The following is a 26,105-nucleotide window of genomic DNA, read 5'->3' on the forward strand; positions in this document are numbered from 1 at the left end:
GCCATCTCAGGGAAGCTGGGGTGACAAATGTATCTGGCTGAAAGAGAAGGAGGGGGCAGCACTACAGCTTGTCTGTGTACCGCAAGATGTCCCCATGCTCATCCACCCAAGGTAAGGTGGCTCCCTTCCCAGCTAGGATGGAGCTGCCAGCAAGCAGTATCAGGAAGCGCCTGTGACAGGAGGACCATTTCTGCTCTGTGCTAAGACTGCCATGGCTTTAGGGTACACACGACAGCGGATCTGCCAAGCGCAGGAAGTAGCTTGCAAGAGGCAGAAATGCTATGAATACAAAATAAGGCAATGGCCCACACAGGGTGTTCAACAGAAGCATTCCAGCTAAGCCAATTTTATTTGCTATAAAGGTGTGACTACTAACATATGGGACCCATGTGTCTTCTAAGTTCCCTAAATATATAATAGTCTTTTGATCATGCACTACAATATGCCTGCACATGCCAGTTAATATCGTGGAGATGATGGGTCTGGTTGGTTTACTGGTTTATCTCCAATGCCTGTCATACAGCGGGTTCTTGATAATTGCTAAATGAATAAATGAGTAGAGGAAAGTAAGAAATGATTTCTTGAGAGCATCAGGGAACCATTAAAAAAGTTAAGCAGAAAGACAGCATTTAAGAAAGCTCACTTAGTAGTGTGGGAATGGACTTGAGGGTAAAAGTCAAGAGGCAAGGAAACCAATAGAAGCTACTGTAACACAAGGGAAAGCTGTGTTCTGAACTGCAATAATACCTCGATGGAGATAAAAAGTGTGATGTCTTTGAGAGATGTAAGAAGCATGGGATTTGATGACTGATTCAAAGTGGGAGAGGGAGGGAGGGGGAGGAATCCAGGGTGATGTTTTAGTCCAGGCAAGTGAGTGGGAATTTAGGAAGAACATGTCCGTTGGGGGAGAGGTACTTTAGAAGACAGGAGGCCCATTTCTCAAGTTGAGGTGCTTGTGGTTCCAAGCTGCAAACAGAGAGAAGGATGTATACACTCAGGACAGCCATTTGGGCTGAAGACAAATAAATACATGGAGATCACTAGTACAAACAGGAAGTGAAGTGTCACGGGTGGATGAGATTACCTATATTCTAAATGATTAAGATGAGACCTAGGCTACAACTTGGAAGTGCGTCAGTGTGTTTCAGAAGCTGGCCAGAGGAGAGGGAGGAGAATCACCAGGGAAGATACTGCTATGGAAACAAGGGGGAAACTATTTCCAGAGGAGTGGTCAAGGGTGTTAAGGCTGCTGAGAAATCAGAGATATGAAATGAGAAATTCTCACTGGATTTAGGGCAGGAGGTTATGGTGACTTGCTCAGGGCAGGAGAGATTCACTCAGCATTGTGAGAACACGCTAACGTGCTCACCTTCAACTTCTCACACTGCTTGTCCAGCTTCTCCGGGGCTTCATTCAGCCCAGTGTGACTATCAGTGGTATCCAAGGCTCCTTTCTCCAGGTTGCCTGAGAGCTGCTCCATCTGTCCTTCTGATGATCTCACTGAGGTCACCCAGTCCAAGAGAGCATCAATCTTCCTCCTGTTCTCTGCCAGTTCCTTTGCTGCTTTACTCTGAAAGCCACAGGGGGAGTCTAGTGAGAAGGCCTTAAATACTCAGCTACCATATAACCAAAGGTTAAGTAAAGGGAAAGATGTTTAGGTCAAAAAAAAAAGAGAGAGAGAGAGAAACTCTAAGGCTGGGTATAAACAGTCTTTGCACCCACAAAGAAAAATAAGCATCTTCTAACTCTGTTGAAAAATAATCATTTAAAATGATCCCTAAATTTGATCTATAGCTCATCACTTTTAACAAAGGATTTGAATCCCTGGATTTGAAAAGGCTCTGTTAAGTGGTGATTTTGTCCTGGCAACCCTCCAGGTTTTAACAGAATCCTTGCTAGGTATGCAGAAGTTACACACTAACTTGGTAGGATAAAAAAATAGCACAATTACACTCGATTACCTGGCTGCTCGTCCTTAAAGAAATCCCAGACCAATCTCATCTGTTCCTCTGCCAAGTAGAGCACTGAATTCTGAAACTTGCCTCTCAAATTCTATGTTCTGAATCTTCAAGTATTTTATTAATAAAACAGGTTATGCTAAGTGATATGTACATGTATTTCAGAATTCATCTTCAGGTAACGCACTTCTCTTTTCCACATTCTCCATCGCCCTAATTAGTGTACAAGTTCACAGCCAGACAAAGAACTCTACTTCAATTAGCCAGTGCTAAGTGGGGTGCAGAAGACCATGAGACTTCACCTTCTTTGGTTTATCCCAGTGCCATGATTTCCCACTGAAACTGTAATGGCAGTTTGAGGAGAACTGGAGGCCCATTAAGACTGCCCAGGCGTCTTCATTAGCACCCTTGGATCACCAGTCTAGATTCATGTTAAAAATATGCCCTGTGCTTTTTCCCCAAAGATGATGATAATGGTGACGGTGATTTGGAATATGAACTTTCTATCAACTATTCCTGACTTAAAGTCCTTCAGAATGTTTCTTATAAAAATAAATATCAACTCGTAGATCAGCTCCTGAATGAGCCCTTTTCCTCAATTCCATGCTCTCTGGAAGGCCATCAGCTTTTATTTGTGGAGGTACCAAATTTTTTTTTTTAAAAACACCAAGCCTCATAGCAGTCTGGTTACCTTTTCAGTCTCCTGCTGTAAGGCTGAGGTCACCACTTCCTCCAGCTCCTTCTGGGCCAGCTTCGTCCTTTCCTGGAGAGCTTCATACTGCTCCTTAGCCTGATGAAGTTTCTCCCGGAGAGCTGTCAACTCATCGGGACTCAGTTTAGTCTGGTTCTCTTCCAGGAACCCTTCAGTGTCTTTGACAACACTGGCAAATGAGGTGGCGTGATTCTGAATGTCATCCTGTAAATCCTTAACACACGAAAACAGATAGCAGAGGCTTCAACTTTAGCACTTCTAAGACCTCTCAACAGCACGAAGATGGAATGACTAGAATGACATTATCTGCAATGGATATATGTCCCTGACTATAACTTGCTCAGGTTTATGCCTAAACCAATGCAGCTAATAAAATTTTAAATGCTTTTTAATTAAGAAGCTTCTAAAAATATTTAATTTTTTAGGAAAAATTTAAATTTCTAAGAAGATATTTAGTGAAGATATAAAAGGAAAATGCCCACAAATACGATTTTTGTTTCACAATGACTTATCCTCAAAGAGATCATTCTTCTGTAAAGCAGAGCTGACAATGGGACTTTAACAGTGTTGAGACCTGGCTGGTTCTTCGTAACTCTCTTGGTTATCACTCCTAAACCCTCAAGTAGCCTACAAGACCTAGCATGATTTGGGTCCTGCCTCCTCCTCAGGCTTATCGTTCACTAATCTTCCTTTTGTTCTTTGCAGTACAGTCAAACTAGCTTTTTTCCAATTCTTAACTACTGTGCTTGATCGCAATTCCACCTTCAGACTGATGCAAAGGCCCCCTCTAGCGTGTCTTCTTCCTCCTTCCACCCCTTCATGCATCCACCCCTATGTATCCTTTGATTCTCAGTTTAAGTGATACTTCCTTAAAGGAATCTTCTGAAATATAAGTCAAGATTGGGTCTGTTATATGTTCTTATGTAACATTTCATTTATAGATATTAGTGAATACATCAGAGAAGGCAATGGCACCCCACTCCAGTACTCTTGCCTAGAAAGTCCTATGGACGGAGGAGTCTGGTAGGCTGCAGTCCATGGGGTTGTTAAGAGTTGGATATGACTGAGCGACTTCACTTTCACTTTCATGCATTGGAGAAGGAAATGGAAACCCACTCCAGTGTTCTTGCCTGGAGAATCCCAGGGATGGGAGAGCCTGGTGGGCTGCCGTCTATGGGGTCGCATAGAGTCAGACATGATTGAAGTGACTTAGTAGTAGTAGTAGTGAATACATTATATGCTCATTTTCGTGATTATCTGTGTAAAGTCTGTCTCTTCCATGACACTGTAAGCTTCATGAGAGCAGGGATATTTAACCACTATGTTGCTGGCTCTAGTCACTGGGCCTGGCACATAGCAAGCCTTTCTAACTACTTGCTGAAGGAATGAAAAAAGTGAGTTAACTCTTACTGACCTTCAGGTCACTTTGGTTCTTCTGCAAAGCAAAGAGATCCTGCTGGGTGGCTCTACCCTGATGGCCAGCCAATGCTCTTTCTGCCTGTCCCACCCAGCTGCAAAGATCCTCCAGTTTCTGGTGACAGGTATTTTGTTGTTTCTGCAGGGTCTAATTAAAATGCAAAGGGGCCAAGAGATAATTAATGATTCTCATTTTATAAATATAAGATAACTCCCTGAAATGTAAAACAGGAAGGTTATATCACAAGGATGGAAAAGTTGGTGGGAGACTAGAGCAGGAAAAGGCACAGAAATCATATTCAGAAAGTTCCCCTCGTTTGGACAGTCAATTGGTCTAGATCTATGGCCTGAATTACAATTAGGAGTGATTTCAGGTGAGAATGCTCTGAGGTTTTGGTTTGGAAGCTCGTTTGCCAGACTGTTTATTATCCATGGAAATGGAGAAGAGAGAGCCTAGATGCTTAAAATCCATAGATGATACTGGGTATGATAATAAATGACAGGCTCTGATCACTTCTACAGGAACTGGATGATACACTACATATGAAGTCATAATATGGAAAATTAGAAGGACTGGACTAGGAGGAAAAATCAAGAAACTGGATAATTTATAAGCTAATTGAGCTTCTTAATAATTAATCTGACTTTATATAAATCAAATGTCTCACGAATGCAGACACCCATTAAATGGAATGAATACTTGCCAGGCGTGAGGGGCTTGACTATTTTGAGAAGGGAAGTGCCCAAGAATAGCAATGGGCTCTGTCCTTCAGGTGTCTACACCAATAGCCAAGAGAAAAGCCGGCCCGAGGGGAGCAGGGATTTGCTTCTGTGCCTGATCCTTTTCCAGACCTCTCAGTCACATGACGCTGAAGCACCTGACTGAGCAATTGAGCATGATGTGTTCTCCTGATCATCCTTCTAAGACCATTTTTCCACCAGTTTCTACCTTCTGATGGCATTTTGAGTCACCTGCACTTACAAACAGGTGCCCAAATTGGCCCTCTCTCCCCCGCTTTAGGACAAATAGAAAGGCTCTGGAAGAGAACTCCTAAGAGCTCTTCAGCTGTAAAACGGGATCTTCATGGGTTAGGATGGGTGCAGACTGAATCTGAAAAAGGCAAAGCAAACAAGTTAACACATAGACAAACACATGCATTCAGGGCAAATATAGAGAGAAGCAGAGCATTTCTGACAATAATAAGGTTAATAAATGTCGTGGAATTAATTACACGCTTAAAGAGAATGTTCACATGCAACTGGACCATCTTCTGCAGCTCAGGGGCCTACCCTGGATGTGGGCTGTATTTTAAGGTGGCCCAGACCTTTGCTCTTACATTAATTATCCATAAGCTACACCAAGCTGTATGAAATCCAAGTGAGGACACTGCAAATTTCCAGATTTAGAGGGTAACCTATCATATTTCATTACTATCTTACTTCAATTTTAATATAGTTGAAACAACTAAGCAGTAACAAGGGACATACAGGCTTCACTAAATATCCTTTAAGCCTGACTCAAAAGCTCAATTCTACTATGCACAATATTTAATAAAAGAGACACTGAGACAGTTTTACTGGTGATAACAATTCTAATACTATCTTGCTGAATTTCAATTTATTATTCATACAGAAGAATGGCATAAGCATCATTCTTGGTATTCTAAGGTTATGACGTTACCATGCAATTATGTTGAGTTCTACAACAAGAGGGTTGTGATAGAAGGTGGTGAGATGATTAGCCTCCTGGCTGCCTGCAAAGTTTACCAATGTTGCTTCTACAGTTTTCCACAACTGAATAAGCACTAGAAACAACAGTGTGAAGAAAGGTGCCAGAAAATAAATTTTCAAAGGTGCTAAAGAATTAATATGATTCTGATAAAAATCTTTTTTGTCAGCTGTCTGAAGGTGGTCAAGGAATCTTACTGTTAATCATCTGAAAAGCCTCAGTATAAAACTAACTTCAGGACCATTCTTCTCAAGAGCTCAGAGTATCTAACCGCTCCTAACAGCCCTCAAAAGAATACTGAGGGAGAGTAGGGGAAAGACAGGCTGGGGATAAAATTCTCACTTCCAAGTCAGAGACAATGAGACACAGTTACAGTAGAGTCTAACTAAGAAGAAAACACCTTGCACGTGCATACTCACGTAAACACACATATTCTCTCACGCATACATAAAACCAGAAACGCAGCAAGAAAGACAGTCAAAACAGCTGTCTCCAGGACCAGAACCAAACTGGCCCGGACCAATCAACACTGGTAAACACAGGCTCCTGGAATCATGACAGACGGAGTCTGGCCAGAAAACCCAAAGACAGAGGACATCCCAGGGACCAACTGAGCCCAGCCGCTGGTTCAGTCTGACCTTGACCTGGGCAGCCTGCTCCATTTGTTGAAGACGGTCCCGCAAGGCATCCCCCTGAGCTGCAGTCTCTTCTACAAGGTCCTGGAAGGACCTCTGCAGTTCACTCAGAAGCCTCAGCATCTGCCGGTTCTGCTGAGGAGACAAGTCCTGGGCATGCTCAGAGATCAAGAACTGAATATCAAAGGCAAGTGCATCCAGTTGAGATTTCCTCTCAGCCAGGGGTTGTTTCAAGTCCTAAGGGAAATGGGCAAAGGAAGAAAAGAGAAAAGAAACTTCTAATTCTCTATAGAAGCAGAAACTGTTGGTTCTAATCAAAGAATCAACATTATCAAACAAGTTAATTTCCTGTATTTTTAAAAGTGACACTGATTATTTCCAGGGCCAACCCACAATGGAAGTCTCTCTCACTTCTGGCCTCTCCAGAGTCCTCACATATTATAGCTAGGTTTCCTTTAACTATAATTAAAGGAACAGTAAATTAAATCAACCACTGATTTCTAAATGCACTACACTTTCCATTATTTATATTAACAGAATTATAGCACTGCTAATCCCAAGTATCTGTGAAAACATGCTATACTTTGGAAAGTATAGCATGAATTTTTGGTCTGAGATAGATCTAATTGTATTTTATTAGGTTCAAATAACTATTTGTATTTGTCTAGCCCTGAGATACTGGTAAGCCAGAAATAAGAAAATATTCAATTTCTTAGTGGTTCACTAAAATTTGACTTTTAAATAGTTACATATGTTACACATTTAAAACTGTACAAAAATGTTAAACACATTACACATTTTAAAACTGTAAAGGATTACAGTCAGATAAAGCAGTAAAAAACTGCCTAACACTAGAATTTATCTGCTTTTAGACAATTAAAAAGCATGCAATATTCCCACAAACTTTTAGTAATCATTACCCACGTTATACTGGATGCAATTAAAAAACCATAAAAACAAGTAAGATATCTGCATGTCCATCAATTTGAAATTGGGAGCAGTCAGCAATCCTGAAAAGCGGGCTTGTAGGAGGACTACCTGCATATTTATCATATGACTATACTTCCTTTGTCTGTGAACACATGGATTTGGGAAACTCACTAGGAAAATGAGGCTTAGATTGTGGCTCTCTCCCCATAATGGAATTCATATAATTTATAACTAGGCAAGGACACCAATATAGGAGGTGCTCTGTGTTTTTATATTTCATACTATGTCACAGGAATTTTTCTCACCCTTGCTTCTTTCAAAACTCTTGTCAGTGAACAAAGTCTGTTACTCATTCCTCCATCGGTGTATTTGGATTAAAGGGTACAAAAGCAGAAGGCAAATCAACTCTTGCAAGATAAAGAGGGGCAAGGATGCATACAAGGGAAACCTGACCACAGATAGCATTTAGGTCTGTACCTCCCAAGACTGGGAGAGGCTGGAATAGGAGGGAACATCTCTAGTCCTGCTCTGACTTCAGAAAGAATTTGAGAGGAATAGCTATAGCAGAGGGTGGCTAAACCAATGTGAGCATTATCTGATATTAAGTATAATTCAAAAGAAACAACAGCGTTGGGGGCAGGAGAATCCTCAGCTCAAATATATCTCAGAATCTTTAACTTTTTCTCTCACTGACTTACAAAAAAGAATCAATTAACTTGGAGTTTAACAAGAAGAAAACCACCTCTCAAGACGAGGGGTTGGTCATCTACACTCCCCAAGCCAGACCTGCCCGCCATCCAGTGTTGTAAACAAAGTTTTACTGCAACATGTCTACAACCATTTGTTCATATGCTGCGTATGGCTGCTTTCATTTTTCTGCAGCAGAGATGAACAACTGCCACAGAAACAGGTCACAGGCAAGACCTAAAATATTCACTATCTGGCCCTTTACAGGAAAAGTGCACAAAGACTTTTTATTTCTCAAATGGAAAGTCAAGTCACACTTTCTAAGAAAGCCAAGTACAGATACTGGTCTGCCTAGCAGAGACATAAGATTAAGACAACACAAAAGGGCAAATAAAACATGCTTAAGAGCAGGCAGTGTGCTCACCTCACACCGTTGGAGGCGCTGATTCAGGCTGTCAGCATCCGTGTCACTGTCATATTGCTTGCTGTTCAGAATAGCATGGGTATTGCCAACCCAGGCTCTCAGATCTTGAAGTCTGCCTTCCAGCTGTTCATACTGATTTAACACTCTAGTCTAAGAAATAAATGGCAAGTTAGATGATAAAACTCTCCAAGCCTGCCCAGACTCTGTGAGCCTTTGTAAATAAAAACAAGAAGCTACCTTCTGTCCTTCCAAGGCACTCTGGAGGTGGAGCAGTCTGGAACCCCAGGTATCACTCACAGAGCTGAGGGACTTTTGAAGATTCTTGGCATCTTTTTCTAGCGCCTTCAGCAGTTGAGCTGGGACTTCCTGAGGCTGGTTGATGATAATCTGATCCACACACTCTAATTCCTGGCTCACCACCGTGGACAAATCCTTTAGCTCCTTGTCTAATACCTGAGGGCATAAACTGGAGTTACCTCCAAAATCAAGACTAGAAATCTTGCTGTCTTAGAATCACCTATAAACACATTATTCTGTCACCACGTTTACACAGACTTTAGGGCTTATAAAATGTTTTTATAGACCTTCATTAGTTTTTCTGTTGTTCTCACAATCAATCATTCTTGAGGAGGCAGAGCAGACATCATAATCCTGAATTTATAGGACAGATGCCTCAGTGCTTAAAAATGTGAATTTGTTTTTCCCTGAGGCCACCCAGCTGATAAGCAGTAGAGCCCAGACTTGCAATCAGGTTTTCTGACTCAGGGCAATGCTTCTTGCTCTATAACTTGCTACCTCTCCAAGAGTGTCATTATGCTTTAAATAATGTGATGCAATAAATAAGTCAACCAAAGGACAACTCTTCCACTCTGAAGTTCAAGCGCGTGGAACCAAAGAACATAAAAATACCCCAAGCCAGCTTTTCTACCCAGCTATTCCTCAATATTCTGCTCCTCAGCAGAGAAGCCAGAAACAAGCTGTAGAAGAGCCTGGTAGTTCTTTGGGCATCATCCTCACCTCCCCTTCAGCCATCCTGCCCAAGGCTACCCTCTGGACAGAGAGAGCTGGTAAACCTCTACAATCTCTGTGCTCCTCACAACTCCAACCCTGCGACAATGCTCAGCCTCCAGCTGCAGTGAAGGAGTTACTCCTCCTCCCACTCAAGGCTGTCTGTGTCTACGTCTTTCCATGTCTCAGGGACCTCATTCCATCAGTGATCACTTATTCTCTTCCCTAACTTCAAGTTCTCCTTTTCTACTGGTTCTTTCTCCTTAGCCTAAAAATCCACTCAAAACATTCCTCTTCCAATACATCTCCTCTAGCTAGCGTCCTACCTCTCTTTCCTTGCCTGCATTACCAAGCTTCTGGAAAGCATGACCTACATTAATTGTCTCCACCTTCCAACATCCTGTTTATTCTCATTGCAATCTGGTTTATATCCCATCACTCGACTGTAGCTGTTCTTATCAGGGTGCCCGGTGACTCTCAGCCACTGAATCCCACTTTTAGTCTTTACTGTACTCAGTCCCCCTACTGTATCTAATACTGCTGACCAGTATCTAATCCTGCCCACTGTCTCTAATACTCCCTTGAGTCTCTTATGCTTTGGTTTCTGAGACTAGTACCCCATGCTGTCCTTCATAGATCTCTAATTATTTCGAATCTACTTTTTGTCCATTAAATAGCAGCGCTTTTGAACATGTTCTTCTTTCTTCAGAAGCTTCTCTTGTGGTGTCTTCTTTCCTTTTCCCAAGCTGATGGGCCTGGAGGAAGTCTCTGGGAACCTACCTTGGCCTGACACAGCAGATCCTGGAGCTCTGCCAGGTTGAGCTCTAGAGGTTGAATCTGCTTGGTCCTCATTTCAATGTCCCGTAAAAGAGACAGATAGGATACCAACTTCTCATCATGTTCTAGGCAGAGCTGCCGGGTAAATACATTCTGTGGAGCCAAAAAGAAAACTCACTCAAATCTGACATTCTCCTTTAAGTCTGCCTTTAAAGCAGACAGGGTCATAGAACAGAACAGAAATTTTTACTACACATTGCATGGAATGAAATAAATTGTGTTATTTTATCTAAATTGTCTCAAATCAATAGACAGAAAAGCAATTCATTAATTTCCTCAAGGAGCACAAGCTGAAGATTATCAATCTATAAGCATCATTTTAGCAAAAACCTCTTCTGACTTCAGGTACCATAACCTCAGTATTTTAACTTAGCTTCAATGATACCCTTGCAAATTTCGGAAAGACATTCAGGGCTACTACCTAATTTTCCAACAATTATGTTACAAACAGATGACAATAAACTAAGTTATAGCTTAGAGAATCCTCTCGTCGTCCTTAAGTAGATGTATATACACAATTAATCATACCTATGAAAACTCAGTATCCAGTCAAGAGTTTTAGCATGAAATTAGCCATAACAAGTACATACACACGCACAAATACACCACTGGGTAACTTACTTTAGTAGCTCTGAAGGGCTCCGGGTTCACACTCGCTCCCCCTGGTACAGTCATCAAGGGGGTCTGTTCGCTGCCAGGGCTCGCTCTGAGCTTCTCCTTTGGTGTCTTCTCATCCATCTTCATTGTGGGGCATGATACTGGGGGCACCATCTCCTCTTCACTGGTGTCTGGAATAGGACTAATGGTGGCTTCCTGCTGTCCTGTACTATCGTTTTGAGACACCTCTCTGGACAGCTTCTCTGGGAGAAGGGACACCGAGACTCTGGGAACCCTCTGAGCCACTATGCCTTCAAAGGACCCTACTTCTGCACCTGTAACTATAAGATTTGACATTTGTAGAGATTCCTCTCCAGGTATTTCCTGAGTTGTCACCATTTTAGAATCAAGAATTCTGCCATGTTCACGATCACTTTTGTTGTCCTGAGGATGAAGGTCCTTTCTGTCTGAGAATTCCAGATTACTGACTTCTTTGGAGCCTACTCTAATTTCTTCCAATTTAACAGTGCTTGTTAAGTCGAAAGGTACTTCTTGGTATGATTTTTCTTTATATTCATTAGATAAGAAAGTCAGATCTTTGGTTTGCCTAATCTTAAGAGTAACACAAGAATCTTGATGATAATTGGCCTCCTGTCTGGTGGTTCCTTGGAAAGACTTGTCTGTTGTGAAAACTGCGGCTGTGTCTGCAACTTGGACTCCTCCAACTGGTTCCTGGTAGTGCAATCCTTCAGGCCTTGGGATCAAAGAGGAGATCCCAACAATAATTTCTTGAGATTCACTGACTTGATTAGAGTTGAAGGAGGTTAAAGCATCTTGACTTCTTACAGAAATTCCTTTGGGTTTTATTTGGGAAGAAGTGTCTTCAGTTTCACCAACAACAGAAAAGCCCAGATCCTTGTCAGTTTCCTTCCCTTTTTCCCGTGCAGTTATCTCCATACATTGATTCTCTACACTGGAGTCCTGGTCATCACTAGTGGCAGTTTCCTGATTCAGCTTTTCTTCTGAAAGAGCTGCTGGTCTGCGGGTCTTGACGTGTTCTTCTACAATCTTCTTCCCTCTCTTAGCCTTCTCCGTAGTTTTCATTGGTTTCGGTATAACCTGCTGAATTAGCAATTTGTCTAAAGTTTCATGATTTGACTCTTGCACTTCTGAAATAATTCCTCCTTGGCTTTCCCTTACTTCTTTAGAATCTAGACCTGGTACAGGCTGTTTCATATGAGAAATAATTTCTGTTTGTACTATAATTTCTTGCTCTTTGTTTGTGTTTTTTCCCATAGTTGTATAAGCCACCTCTTCGGGGTTAAAATCACAAATTTCTGATTGAAGATATGTCTCTGAATCTTGGCCCAGTGATTTACCTTTACCATCATTAGGAATTATGACCCCCAAAGATTCCTTAGCATCTGGAGAAGATCTCTTATTTTGGTCATCGCATTCCAATCCCTTTAATGAAATTTCCCTGCTCTTGTTTGCCTCCTCCCCATTAGAAACTCTCACTTCAATGTTTTTTTGTGCAGACTGGTTTTCAATTTGAAATAATTTCTCACTTTCTCCTTTACCACAACTCATTTCAGCGGGCTGACTATGAGCAATTAACATTTCCTTTCTTAGAAATTCCTTCTTCATTTCACATACTTCAATTCCATCTTGCTTTTCAACATGAGCCTGGTGATCACCAGACTTAAATGTATCTACTTGGATTATAGTTGCCAGTTCAGGACTGATAAGTCTTTTCTCAATAGCTTCCTTTAAAGTCACTCTCTGATTAGTGAATATGTCAATAATTCCTCCATCCAATACCTGCCGAGATGCAATAATTCTGACCATGTTTTCATCTAGTAATTTCTGTTCCAGAGCTGATGCCAATGTCAATCTTTTTCCTGTGGCAGGGTCTATGATTCCCCCAGCATTTGCCTGGGCTTCCAGAACCTTCAGCGTAGCTGCAAAGTCTACTTTTCCAAGCTTAATTGCTTGAGACAACGTAAGTACTTTGTCACTCGCTCCATCTTTAATGTCTGAAAAGGGGATTACTTCTAGATATCTTTGCCCAGATTCAATATCAATTTTACACTTTTTTACTAATTCTGAATAGGGAACAATTCTGTAACTCTCAGGATCTATAATCCCATTCATCATTTCTGAAGACAGTGTTGCTTTATTAGTTAATCGTCCTTCCTTTTCAGCTTCTGCCAGGGTCAATTGCTGGCCAGAAATGAGATCTACAAAGCTTCCAGTGAAGGCCTGCATTTCTTGGATTTCTCTCTTTAGGTCCGGCGTTACAAGATCTAATTTCATGGCTTCGGAGAGGGAAATAGTTTCCTTTGTTTCAGGATGAGAGAACTGACAGAGGCTTAAGGTCTCAACTTTTCTGAGTTCCTTGGCTAAGTCTTCATCAATGATGCCATGCTTAAAGGCATTATCAACAGAAAGTCTCACTCCAGATATATGGTGAATGATACCTCCATCTACCACCTGCTTTGTCAACAACTGAATGGCCTCACCTCTCTCCAAAAGTCCTCTGTCAATGGACTGCATGACTGTTACAGGGGCTTTGCTGTCAGGGTCCATAATTCCAGTTGTTTCCATTTGTAAGCTAATTAATCTCTCCCTAACTGTGTTTTCAGCATCTCTGCCTTTGGAAGCTTTCTCCAGTTTTATAAGCTCTGGCTGGTCAGCACTGTCCACCAAGCCAAGATTTGAGGCTAAAGTTACTGAAACCTTTTTGCCTCGTTTCAGGTCAATGATTCCACCAGTCACCACCTGCCCCTCTAAAATTCTGGTGGCTGTTTGTGTGTCAAGAAGTCCAATGGCAACTGCTTCCTTCACAGAGCACAGCGTGTGGGTATGAGGGTCTAAGACACCACTTATAGCTTTGTCTGCCACGAGGACATTGTGCAACAACTTCTCATCCATCAGACCTTCATCAATGACTTCTTCTGTTGTCAAAGACTCACAGGTCTGAGAGTCAAAGAATCCCCGAAACATGTTCATCTTTCCCATAAGTTTCACAGCAGTGTGACTGGGCACAAGGCCTCGGGCTATTGCTTCACTTAGTAAGAGCTTTTGGCCTGTCTGTTCATGAAGGATACCGCCCTCTACTAACTGCGCAGCTAGTGTACTCAAGGTAGCCTCCTCAAGCAATTCTGAAGCAGCACTGCCTGGCAGGGGAGTTTCACTGCCATCAGCTTCCTTGTCTGTCATCATCCTGCTACCGCCTGCCACACTGAGACTTTCTGGACTTTGTGGATGGTCATCCCTACCCAGAGGTGACTTACTTAATGCTTTCTTCTTGTCCGGAGAATGAATATTCTTATCCTTTTCAGACCTGAGTTCCGATTCTAAAGCTAGAGTTTTCGCGACCTGAAGTTGTGACTTTCTGCTTCGGGCTTTTATGAGAGGTCTTCCAGTTTCACCTAGAGGACACTCAGTTTCAAGTGTGTCTGCTTGCTCTTTCTGATCCATCGAGGAAGTCCTTCTGAGAATCTGCCGTTCTTCTTTCAGTGACTCAGCAGAAAGCAGGGTTTTGTCCTCCACCACAGTCACATCCTCTGCTTTCTCAGGAGGTACTGTAAGGAGAAATTCTCTACTGACATTTTCTCTGGTAGACACTTCTATTTGTTCTTCCTTTCTGGTATCAAACAACTGTCTTTTAAACTCTGATTTGACTTTATCTATGACCTTCAAAGTATCGACATTTGGATTTCCCACTTTTTGTTGCCCTACAAACAGGTCCATTTGGGGGTTCTCTATAGAAGAGCATTCTGTTTCTACAACAATCTTTTTGCCTTTTGCTTCAGTGCAATTCACCTGATCGGCATCTTCTTTGCTTTGAGAAGAAAACTGGAACTCATGTGACCTCACACTCAGCTCATCGCAGAAAGTTTCCGTCATTTTCACGTTCACTGCTTCTTGTAATTTCTCAGCAGCTTCTAGCTTCTGATGCCCACTTCCAAACACTTCTGGAGGACCTGTTTGATCACCTCTTGCTGTTAGTGCCTCTATCAGCTCATTGTCCAACAGGAGCAGCCGCTGCCCATCCCTCACGTTAATATAGCTGTGAGTCATCAGTTGAAACAGCAGCTTCTCGTTGTGGCTTGTGGCACCCTCGGTTTGGCCTGTGCTACCCAGCACACCTGCCGCTCCAGGATTTGTGTTCAACTTGCCTTGTTCTAAAGAGTCTGCTAATTGCATGTGGGGCATCACATCGGGGATGCTAACTGACTTCAAGTTATTAGCAAGACTTTTGTCTAACATACCATTTTCAATTGCTTTTTCCCAGGACCAAATCTCTGTTGTTGCTGGTAGAAATATGGCTTTAATATGCTGTCGGTCACTAAGGATTTTATGAGCTAGTTCTGTAGACACAATACCTTGTTCCAGGGCATCTGTAATTGGGAGAATCTCTCCAGACTCAGGCCATAGCAACCCCATGAATGACCAAAGGGACTCCAGAATCACAAGGGCAATCTTAGCAGTTACCAGATCATGGCTCACTGCTTCATCCACTGTCAGCCTATGCCCAGTGACAGTATCTATGATCCCTCCTGTCTGAAGCTGCCTTATGAGGAGAGCACAGGCCATATCTTGGTCAATCAAGTTATGTCTCACAGCCTCTCCGACTGTAAGTCTGTGTCCTGTTCTTGGATCTACTATGCCTCCAGCAAAAAGCTGAGCTTCCAGCAGCCGGACAGTAACCTGCCTATCTATCAGCCCTTCCTGAACGGCACGGAAAATACTAACCTTCCGGCCTGATTTCAAGCTCACCATTCCCCCTGCCAACTGCTTGACAGGCAGCAATTTCAATCCTGATTCCTGGTGGACAATACATCTCTGCATCAGATCCAGTAAATCTATTTTCTCAGCTGTGTTTGGGTCTATCAAGTTCTTGGATGATCTCAGGTGGGACTCTAACCCTGAGTGAAGCCATGCAGAAATGAGGCCTTGGTGAAAAGCCTCCTTTAGGTTAATACAGTTCTCATCATTGGGGAGACTGAAACCTCCAGTTGCCAGGTGAGCTTCTAAGATTTTCAGTCCAACTTTCTCACTGATTATTTTCTTTTCAATTGCTTCTGCCACAGAAAGAGGGCCTTTGTTTTCAGTGAGCCTGCTGATTAAGGACAGGGCATCCTGTAGCTCTTGGAGCTGCTGGTACATCTGAGGATTAATGAGGTTTCTGGCTAGGCCCTCCTCCAAAGACAGCTTTTCACAGGTCTCAGGGGCAATGAGGCCAGACAGGATAACCTGGGATTCCAGGAGCACCAGGCCTGTGTCTTGGTCAATGAGGCCCTTTTGCATTGCTCTGAAGATGGGAAATATCTCCACTGTGCCTAGGTCAATCACCCCAGCCACTGCTCTGCAGCCCTACAAGAAAAAACGAACAAGAACAATGAATCAGAGAAGCACAATTGTTGAAAGGAGTCATTCAAAGAACTATAGTATATCAAATTCCGACCGCAAGAAAAACCCAGCCTGAGATGAGCCCCAACCTGTAGGAAACATCCTGAAGCCTGGCAGTGTTAATATTAAAAAAGATTTTTTCTAACCTACAGAATGTTTAACATAGACAGAAGTCTACAGAGTACCCAAGGGATGGTAGCATTAAGCGTATCTGAGTGACAAGCTCTACAAAGTAGCAAGCAATGGAAGTGAGGAAACAGCTATTTCTAAGACTAAATCACCAAAAAGGCTCTTACAGACATACCATTTCCCCCAAAGTGAGAATTCGACCTCACATAACAACTTCTCAGGGTTGCAATCCATGCAGAAGACTCTTGAAGTAGCACTTCCCTGCTGAGGAGTTCAGCGGGATCAGTCCATGGGGTCAGAAGACAGATATATGCAGCCCAAGAGCCACACAACAGCTGTGCAGCTCCATAGATGGCCCTATGTATGTTACTCAAGCAGGTGTTGAGCAACTAGGGTGGCCACATTTTTGGTGGCCAATGCTAGCATTTGCCATGGCAACAGCTCTGAGTTAAATTAGCTCTAGGAATTGGAAGCAGCAAGTCAAGGAAGGAGCAGACTAAGGTCCCTTGACTCTGAAACCACTAATAAATTTTCCTCTAGTCCAGGCTAGAACAGGTAATACAGTCATCACAATGATGGCTACTATTTACTAGGCACTTAATATATTCATATGCTTCCCTAGTGGCTCAGAGGGTAAAGCGTCTGCCTACAATGCGGGAGACTCAGGTTCGATCCCTGGGTTGGGAAGATCCCTGGAGAAGGAAATGGCAACCCACTCCAGTACTCTTGCCTGGAAAATCCCATGGACTGAGAAGCCTGGTAGGTTACAGTCCATGGGGTTGCAAAGAGTCGGACACGACTGAGCAACTTCACTTTAAAATATTTATTAAGCAGTGACATTTAATCCTCACAACAATCCCATGAAGGCAATTAATTTTTAGTCTGCGGATAAGAAAATGAGGTACACAGAGATTAGGTAACTTATCCAAGGTCACAAAACAAGTGAGTTCCAGAATCAAACCAAGGACTGACTCTAAATTTCAAGCTACTCTACTTTCTTGCCAGTCAGATAGATCCAGGGGAGCAGGAAGAGGAAGCACAGTAGAGTTCCATCTTACAAAGGAGTTCAGTACTAAGGACACAGAATAAGGCCAGCCTTACACACTGTCAACACCATCCTTATAAAAAAGCCTCAAAACAGTTTGTGAAGAATTCCTATTTTGAAGCCTTTCAAGGCAGAATGTTATTCAGAAGTTAAGTCATTCAAGTATTTTACCACTCAGAACACATCGCTTTTATCACTCTCCAACTTTCTACTTCCTCTTGTTAGTGTTCAGCATCTTCATCTTCCATACATGCTTATATCTGTCCCTCTTTGATCAGTATTACTTATTCGTCCTTATCCATGGAAGATTTTACTGAAACAACTGTCAGTCACCTCCTTGCCTCCCATATAATGCAATTCATTTCTGTCTCGGTGAGAAGCAAACTCCATAAAAGTAGGTGCTTTGCCCATTGGATGTCTAGGACTAGTATCAGCAGTTCAAGAAACATTTGATGAATAAACTGATAAACAGTAAGGAAATCCTTAAAATCATTAACCTACTTTGCCCAGATTTTAAGAATATGCCCTTAGAATTTCGAGCTGGATTAGCTGCATAATATCAGAGATGGAGAATAGATAGCAGATGAGGAACCAGATCTGGGCTGCATCTTCATCGTACTATGTTTGTTCAAATAATGGAATAACTGAGAATTCTTCACACTATTTAAAATATTATGTGTTATTCTTCATTCTCCTTTTGTTTTTTGACCCAGGATGTAGAGTTTAACTTGCATAAGGTAAACGTATGTTATGTGAATCTACTAACTATCTGGTCTGTTATGTGAATCTACTAACTATCTGGTCTGTAGGGACTGAAGGGAAAATCCCACTGTGGTATGTGACTCTGAAATATATGAAAAATTCCATTTACAAAATTCATATAAAGGCTATTCAGAAGCAGACAATATGACAAAGAAAGAGATTCTTTGAGAGATGTCTAATTTCTTCTGTGAGTTCATAGACTCTCAGACATGCTTGTATTGGAAAAAGGTCCACAGTCTAGCCAAAGAGAAAAGACTGTTCCTTCTAACACCCTCATAATTGGAGGACAGGCAAGAATCACTGAGCTGGGATATAATCCAGAGAGATTCATTTTGGCCCCACCAAACACGAGCATTCTGACCTACACGAGCAGAAGATGATAGAGGGAGAAGAGGAAAGAAAACATAAAAGGCTCTACTTACCAGAGTTGCAGGGTGTGCCTTGGGCAGATAAGAGAGAGAGCCTTATGGAGCAGCTCAGCCGTATCGCACACACAGTGTAAGCTTGGTGTTAGCGTCCAGCATGCGACTGTTTGTTTTTTGCAAAAAAGAACCCCAAACAGGTCGTCCTCTTTTCCCTTTGTGCATTTGTGCTTAAACTCCAAAGGGTTAGTTAAACTTGTAAGCAAGGATGTCAGTTAATCAGAACAGTACTTCACATGAAACACACAAACGGTAACAGGGGCACATCATGCTCAATGTAGAGGTGCTCAGCAGCTCGACTCTCTTGCTTTCCTTCTCCCCTTTCTTAACCTTTCACAATGAGAACTGGGTGCTCTCAGCAAGCAACTTTGTTAAAACTCTTCATGTACTCCCGTATATGGTGAAGCAATGAGCCATTAGAAGTGGGTTACCTCACAAACAGAGTGCTAAACCAGCATGTTCCTTTTGGAAATCTGCTCTCAAATAAATCACAGCCGGTTCTACATTGTGGCCTTTACAATTCCAGCTCCTGCTAGACACACTTCAGGATCAGAGTCAAAGCATATTTTGCCTAAATATAATTTTGGGCATTACCTAGACCAAATCTGATGCCACAGGAGCTTAAACTGCCTCACAGAATTTGGCCATTGCTTCACAACATAGGAAATAAGCAGGCAAACACACATATATGTCCCAGAGACACATGTATATAATATGGTAAGTTTACATATACACACAAGTATCCAGGAAGAACTCAGGACAACCAGCAGGAACATAACAACTTCCATGTAGTCCAGGCAAGGAACACGGTGGTAACTGGTAAAGATGTCACATGATGGGGTGACTATGGATAAGGGGAACCAGCGTCTCAGTCAGTGCAGCTAATTCACCAGTTTGTTTTGGAAATTGACATTTCTCATTTATTTAGTAGATGGGGGGAAAAAAAAGTATGGGGGGCAGAGGGAAGAGGTCCACTGCCTTTACTTCCCAATATTCAGAACTCCCTGCTGTCTTTTGAGTGACAATGCCACAGAGTAACCATGTTGCCTTCTCATCAGATATGACACAAAATTCAGGTTCTCCTTGACTGTGGTCTGCCACAAAATGCAAGATGACACAATGGTGAAGCAGGTCTAAAGGATTAGCCATATGCACCTTCTAGTGATTCTGACTGACCAACACATCATGGAACCCCAGTAAAGAAACACGAGACAAATGGCTGCTATGGTGAGGTTAAAAATTAAGTCACACTGGTCATGGAAAGCTAGTGATCATGACTCTCAATCAGCAAAGCTGCAGTCATACTGTTCCCAAGGTACCTTTCCAACACCTGGAGAGAAAAACTCAAAGTACCTTTTGTTCTGTCTGTTGGGCCAGCTGGCTCTGGAGTTGCTGAAGCTGGTTTGCTGAACCTTCACAAAGGTCATGGTAAGTCTTACTGAGGGCATTCAATTGCTCAGATATCTGTTCTTTCTCTTTTTCGGACAGCCTAGAAGATGAAGCATATAAAGCTTTAGAGAAAGACCTTTTCCCCAATTCTCCTCTATTGTTTCAAAATGACGTCTCCACCTTGGATAGTATTCTTCTTTGTCACTGTTTATGATGGATCACCGGTCAGTCTCCCATACTCACTGAACACTTTGGCATCTAGCTCACAGTTTTCCTGTCTGTCTCAGACTGAGTCATGATTCTTGCTGATGTCAATGCTCATGCCACCAATAATCTGACACTCTATACCTGTAGTCCAGCAAACCTCCCGATCCAAATGGCCTGCAGGCCACTTCGGCCTCATCCATACTTAGATGCTGCCATCCTCTAAAATTATTCCACTTCTGACATTTTAAACTTCAAGAATCTACTATCTGATTATAACTTCTGGTTATAATCCTACCTGGCTAGCTTTCTTCCTTTACTCATATCTCTTCTCTTTTAAAAACGAAATATCTTAAAGAGACAAAAGAGAAGGATACAGCAAACTCATGTACTCATTACCTAACTACCCAACTTTCCCAAACTTTAGTATTTTACCAGATTTTCTTCAGACCCTTTTCTTGAATCTGGTGAATTCTGCAAGTTCCTTTTCTCATTCTATCGATACATTGTGTTTCTGAGACTGAATCTTATGATTCATCTTAAAACTACCTGCCCATTTACCAAACCTTCCTTGACCTCTCCATTTCTCTTAATCCATCTATTATCTTTTCTTCTCATTAAAGCCCACACAGTCCACCTTCTTGATCAATCCCTCGCTGTTACCCTTGCACCCTTTCCTCACTAACAAGACTCCAAACCCAGATCAATCAAACCCTTTGACTTCTCTGATCCCACCTGCAGACCAAGTGTATCTAGTAGGGGGATTCCAAAATCATGTAGAAGTCCTCCTGGTCCAACCACTACCAGACTTCAATGCTTCCTGACAATCCTCTGGGCGTCCACTCTAACTTTCAGCAAACAACCTCTTTACCTATTTCAAAGAGAAAATACAGACCACTGGGCACTAATTCTCTTAATTTCTGACTTTACTTCTGGTATATTTACCTGTATCCATACCTTCCCTAATCTCCTTTTCCCGAGACCTCAGAGGAAAAGCTGCCTCAACTCCTACTGAAGTCTGTACTTTCTACCCACAGATGGATTTTATCCTCTTCTACATGCTCTGCAACCCCTCTTCCATGATATCAATTTTTCTCTCCCTTTTGGGCCTTGAGACTCAAGAGTCCATAAACACAGTTAAGTCCCTTCAATCTTTTAAGAAAAGAAAAACAAAAACAAAAAACCTCTCTCTTGACGATAAATTCTGCTCCGAGTATTTGGTCTATTAGTTCTCTCCTTTCCCACAACAAGCTCCTCGGAAGAGTAGTCTAATTTCACTACCACTACCTTCCTTGCCTCACGAGCTCCCCATTCCTCTAAATCTGACATCATCCCCCAACTTTTCACCAGAGTCACCAAAAACTTCCAACATGCCAAAGTTAATAGCCATGTCTTACTTTACTTGACTTTTGACCATTTCCTTCTTTTTGGAATTCTGTTCTCCCCTGGGCTCTGAGGTTTCACTCATAATTTCCCCTTACTCCTCTAAGGCTCCTTTATAGGCTGAGAAGCTCTTGAACCCTTGTAAGATAATCCAGTCATGGTTTTTACTATGCTAATCTCTATCACTTCAAATTTCTCTCAAAAATTCTAAATTTACACATATAGCTGCCACTGGACAACTTTAGAGGAACCACTTGGGGCATAAGTAATGTATCAGGGACTTTCAAATACATATTAGAGGTTTATCCTCTGATATCCTGTGGGCTCTTCAGATTCATAATATCTGAAACTAAAGTGGCTTTCTTACCCCTCAAGCCACACCCTCTCCTGTATTCCCTATCTCATTTAGCAGCATCACCAAATGTCAGTGGCCCAAGCCAGAAACCTGGGAGTTATACCTGATCATTTTCATTTGTCACAAAGCGCTGTAAGTTTATCATCCTTAATATCTTTTGAATCTTTGTCTCTTCTCCACCTCATCATTTCTTGCCTGTATTGTCAGAACAGCCTCTTAACTGCTCGCTGAGGCCTCTACTCGTGTCTCGTGTCTATCCATTCCCTATGAAATTGTTCTAGAAACCTTTGCGAACAGCCTGACCAGGTTCAAAAGCCCTCCTGACACATAAAATGCAAATTCAGCATGGACTACAAAGTTCTTCCTAATCTGACTCCTGCCACCTTGACTTCTCCAGCCTGAGTTCTCATCGTGACCCTGAGTTTTGGTCAGTAAGATCCAGTCCTCTACACGTGCCATTGTGTCTCATTTATGACTCACTTGTGACCGTGCTTGGCCAAGAAGATCTGTGAAGTTTTAACGGCCTCAGAGACTTGCTCCCTCTTGGTTGTCAGCTCCTCTGCCAGAACCTATGTAGTAGAAGAAAAGAGAAAACTTCAGAGGCCAAGAAACTGAAGAATCCAAAGTCATTTAAAATAAAATCCTCGGGAAAAAACCTAGCTTAGGTAAGATTTTCATTACCACTATCTAGAGTGATTTAGAAAGCAGAAACACAAAGAAGATGACTTCTTCAGTTTCTTTAAGTCCTGGAAGCTAACATTTACTGAGATAATAATCATTCCTGAGTGGTCCGTATGTACCTTATATTATCCCACCTAATGAGCAATCTCATATTATGCTACCAAGGCAGTGATAGAGGGACCTTCCACTCACCTGCTGTTCTAAAATAGCCTTTTCAATGTCTGTTGGTTCTTTGGTCTGGGGTGAGGTAGCTTTGCTTTGTGTATTCTTCGCTAGGATAGATACCCAGCCCAAAAGTTCTTTAACCTTCTCCACGTGCTCCTGTTTTTCCTCCTCTACCACTTTCTAGAAGAGGAAATAGAAAATCAGTATCTTGGTCAATGTCTTACTAGACAGGCCCAATTCAGAGCTCCTAAAATAAAGACATGAAAGTTACCTCAATCAGTAGCTCCAATAACCCCAAGTTAAACATAATTTATCCCACCCACAGCATTGTTCACCAGTGCCTGTGTGATACTAACAGCTAAGTTCATTATACCTAGGTTGGCACTTTTCTTAGAAAAGCATGCTATTTTCCTATGGGATGTGCAGTCGATGGCTATTTACTAATTTTAAGAAGCCCTTCACATATAGCATCTTATTTTCATAATTCTTAGATTTTCAAGTGAAGAGATGGACATCTACAGAGATTAAATGAGGTATGCACTGACATAAGGAAAATCTTTGGCCAACTTATGTAGGCAAAAGTTGGCACAGGTTAACGTTTCCAAGAGCACTTCTTTTGTAACAGTTGTTGAATATGAGTAAACTTATTCTGCAAAAACACAGATTTTTATAATTACAGAAAGACTGCATACTCATTACAAATTCAAACAATCTGAGATGCATAATATATGTCCCTTTAACCTCATTTCCTCAGGAGTTTGATACAGAATATTTCTAAACTTGTTTTTACGCTCATTTGGTACCTCTGTGGTACACACTCTTGTTTTTCCTGAAATCGTAATTATACATAGAACTCAAACTTGTTTTTTCTCTTCAAATAATGTATTATAAGTATCTTTCTATGTCAGTTCATTTAAATCTATTTCATTATTTTTAACAGTTTCATAGCATTCTATCATATGGAATTTGGATAGCTCCAATATTTCCTTTAACAAATTATGCTTTATTAAGGATCTTTCTTCACAGCTCTTTCTTTCTTTCTTTTTTTTTTTTTTAAATTTATTTATTTATTTATTTATTGGCCATACCACGGGGCATGTGGGATCTTCGTTCCCCCACCAGGGATTGAACCTGTGCCCCCTACAGTAGAAGCACAGAGTTTTAACTGCTAGACCACCAGGGAAAGCCCCCACATCTCTTTCTTAAAGCTTATAATGTTTCTATAATAACAAACCCTGGAAGTGGGACTGTTGGACACAAGACAGTCAGTCCTCATTATTCACTAGAAGGTTGTCATGTGCCTTAGAGAGAAAATGTGCTTTAATAAGACTTGTTCAGGTGTGAGTTATGCTCCTCTTAGATATGAGTTCAGTGTTAGTGAATCAGCAAGATTTATTAAGTAAAGTCCTGGAGAAGGGCATGGCAACCCACTCCAGTATTCTTGCCTGGAGAATCCCATGGACAGAGGAGCCTGGTGGGCTACAGTCCACGGGGTAGCAGAGTCAGACACGGCTGAAGCGACTTAGCACACAGGCATTAGGTAAAGTGCTTTTAAACAAAAACACACATAAAACCAGGTTGTGTGTTATCCACTGACCAAAAGTTGGCAGGAACCTAACCCTGTGTTCCCATGGGTACAAGAATTCTTTATTTTGCTGGTGCAGTGCACCCAGCAACTTCATGGGAAAAGTACACAATGGACGTCAGCTGTGTGTGCATTTTAAATCTTGACAGATGCGGTACAGGATTTTTTATTCTACTCTCAAGATGATCTAGAACCAGCTGTCCTCACCTCCTCCTCCTCTAGCCGCCGGAGTGCATCACTGATGTATTTCACATGCTGAGTTGTTAAGGTCACCAATGCTGTGTAGCGAGTCCTTAAGTCCATGAACTATGATTCGAAAAAAAAAACAATTTAGATAAGTTATCTGCCAAAAAAGTCAATTTAAATAGTTGACAAAAAGAGGAAGTTTTCATGAAGTCACATGCTCAACAGTAATCAAATCAAAAGGCCCCGATGAGCAAATCCTTCCTTGAGGCCAGTGTACACATCCTTGCCCACCCCCTCCTTTCACCTCTTGCGTGATGGCATCTGAAGAGGAGAGCATGCGACGGCGCTTGCCCGGGGATTTCTGCTGCGATTCCACAAAGGCCTTGTATGTCATCAGCTGTAATTCATAGTCCTGGGAAGGAAGACACGGAACTGCATTTACAGCGGGCTTAGGGCTCACACACACCATGCAGTAGCACCGCAGCGTTTCCATGGTGATGATCCTCTAGCACAGAGGTTAGCAAACTTTCTGAAAAGGCCGTACCATCTACTCACTTCTGCCACTGCAAGTGAAAGCAGCCGTACACAGCAAATAAAGGAAAGAGTGTGGCTGCGTATGATCAAACATAACTTAGAGACACTGCAAGTTGAAGTTCATATAATTTTCATGTGTTGTGAGGTATTATTATTAATTTTTTTTAATAGCCTTTTCTCATGGGCCATATAAAATAGGCAGGCAAGCTGGAGTTAGCTTATGGTCAGGTCTGCAGACTCCTGAGTTGGCAATTTGTTGAGTGCTGACCGCATCCTTCATCTCACATACAGGGTGACTGAGGCCCAGAGACAGGAAGTGAGTCTCCCTAATGAACTCAGCGGGTGAGCAACACAGTCAGGACTGGGATCAGTCTTCCATCCATCCCTAAACTAATGCTCTTTTCCTGTCGCCATGCTATTGTATCACTTCCTCTGCAGTTTTCAGAGTGCTGCCCTGGTCCAGGCCCTCTTCATGGCTCACATGATGCTGCAACAGCCTCCTATTCTCCTTCTTAGACTCTCACCTCCAATTTATTTTCTGTCATGCTACTGGAATAACTTTTCTAAAGTCAAAAAGATAACTTCATTTCCCTGTTTGAAAGTTTTCAATGACTTAGAGCAGATCTCCTCAAATATCAACATTCACCTGGGGATCTTGTTAAAATGCAGTTTATGCATTTCTGACCAGTTTTCAAGTGATCCCAATGCTTCTGGTTCAAAGACCACACTTTGAGGAGCAAGAATAGATGGTAAAGACAAAGGAACTGAACAAGGCCTTTCATGGGTTGATCCCAATTTCTTCTCTCAGTTTTCATAATCACTGTTTCTCATGTATGCTATAATTTCTAGCTATACCAGGATAGCTAGAATTTGCTATTTCCTCATATAATCATTGTATTTTATTCCTCTGTGCC

The 26,105-nt window shown here is 41.9% G+C and overlaps 1 protein-coding gene across 1 annotated transcript in view; it reads right to left on the reverse strand.

Annotated features, from left to right (window-relative positions):
• MACF1 (microtubule actin crosslinking factor 1) overlaps positions 1-26,105 on the reverse strand; it is a 340,332-nt gene that overhangs the window by 108,672 nt on the left and 205,555 nt on the right. The window contains exons 31-43 of the mRNA XM_052636851.1: positions 24,962-25,069; positions 24,679-24,777; positions 22,914-23,066; positions 22,521-22,609; positions 20,063-20,198; positions 10,958-16,315; positions 10,280-10,429; positions 8,729-8,944; positions 8,492-8,641; positions 6,454-6,687; positions 4,085-4,234; positions 2,650-2,883; positions 1,370-1,570 (exon numbers count right to left, since the gene is read on the reverse strand). Coding sequence (XP_052492811.1) covers positions 1,370-1,570; positions 2,650-2,883; positions 4,085-4,234; positions 6,454-6,687; positions 8,492-8,641; positions 8,729-8,944; positions 10,280-10,429; positions 10,958-16,315; positions 20,063-20,198; positions 22,521-22,609; positions 22,914-23,066; positions 24,679-24,777; positions 24,962-25,069 — 7,278 coding nt within the window. The remainder of the gene's footprint in view (positions 1-1,369; positions 1,571-2,649; positions 2,884-4,084; positions 4,235-6,453; positions 6,688-8,491; positions 8,642-8,728; positions 8,945-10,279; positions 10,430-10,957; positions 16,316-20,062; positions 20,199-22,520; positions 22,610-22,913; positions 23,067-24,678; positions 24,778-24,961; positions 25,070-26,105) is intronic.

Source organism: Budorcas taxicolor, chromosome 3 (genome assembly GCF_023091745.1).
Source record: "Budorcas taxicolor isolate Tak-1 chromosome 3, Takin1.1, whole genome shotgun sequence".
In the NCBI taxonomy this organism is placed as follows: domain Eukaryota; kingdom Metazoa; phylum Chordata; class Mammalia; order Artiodactyla; family Bovidae; genus Budorcas; species Budorcas taxicolor.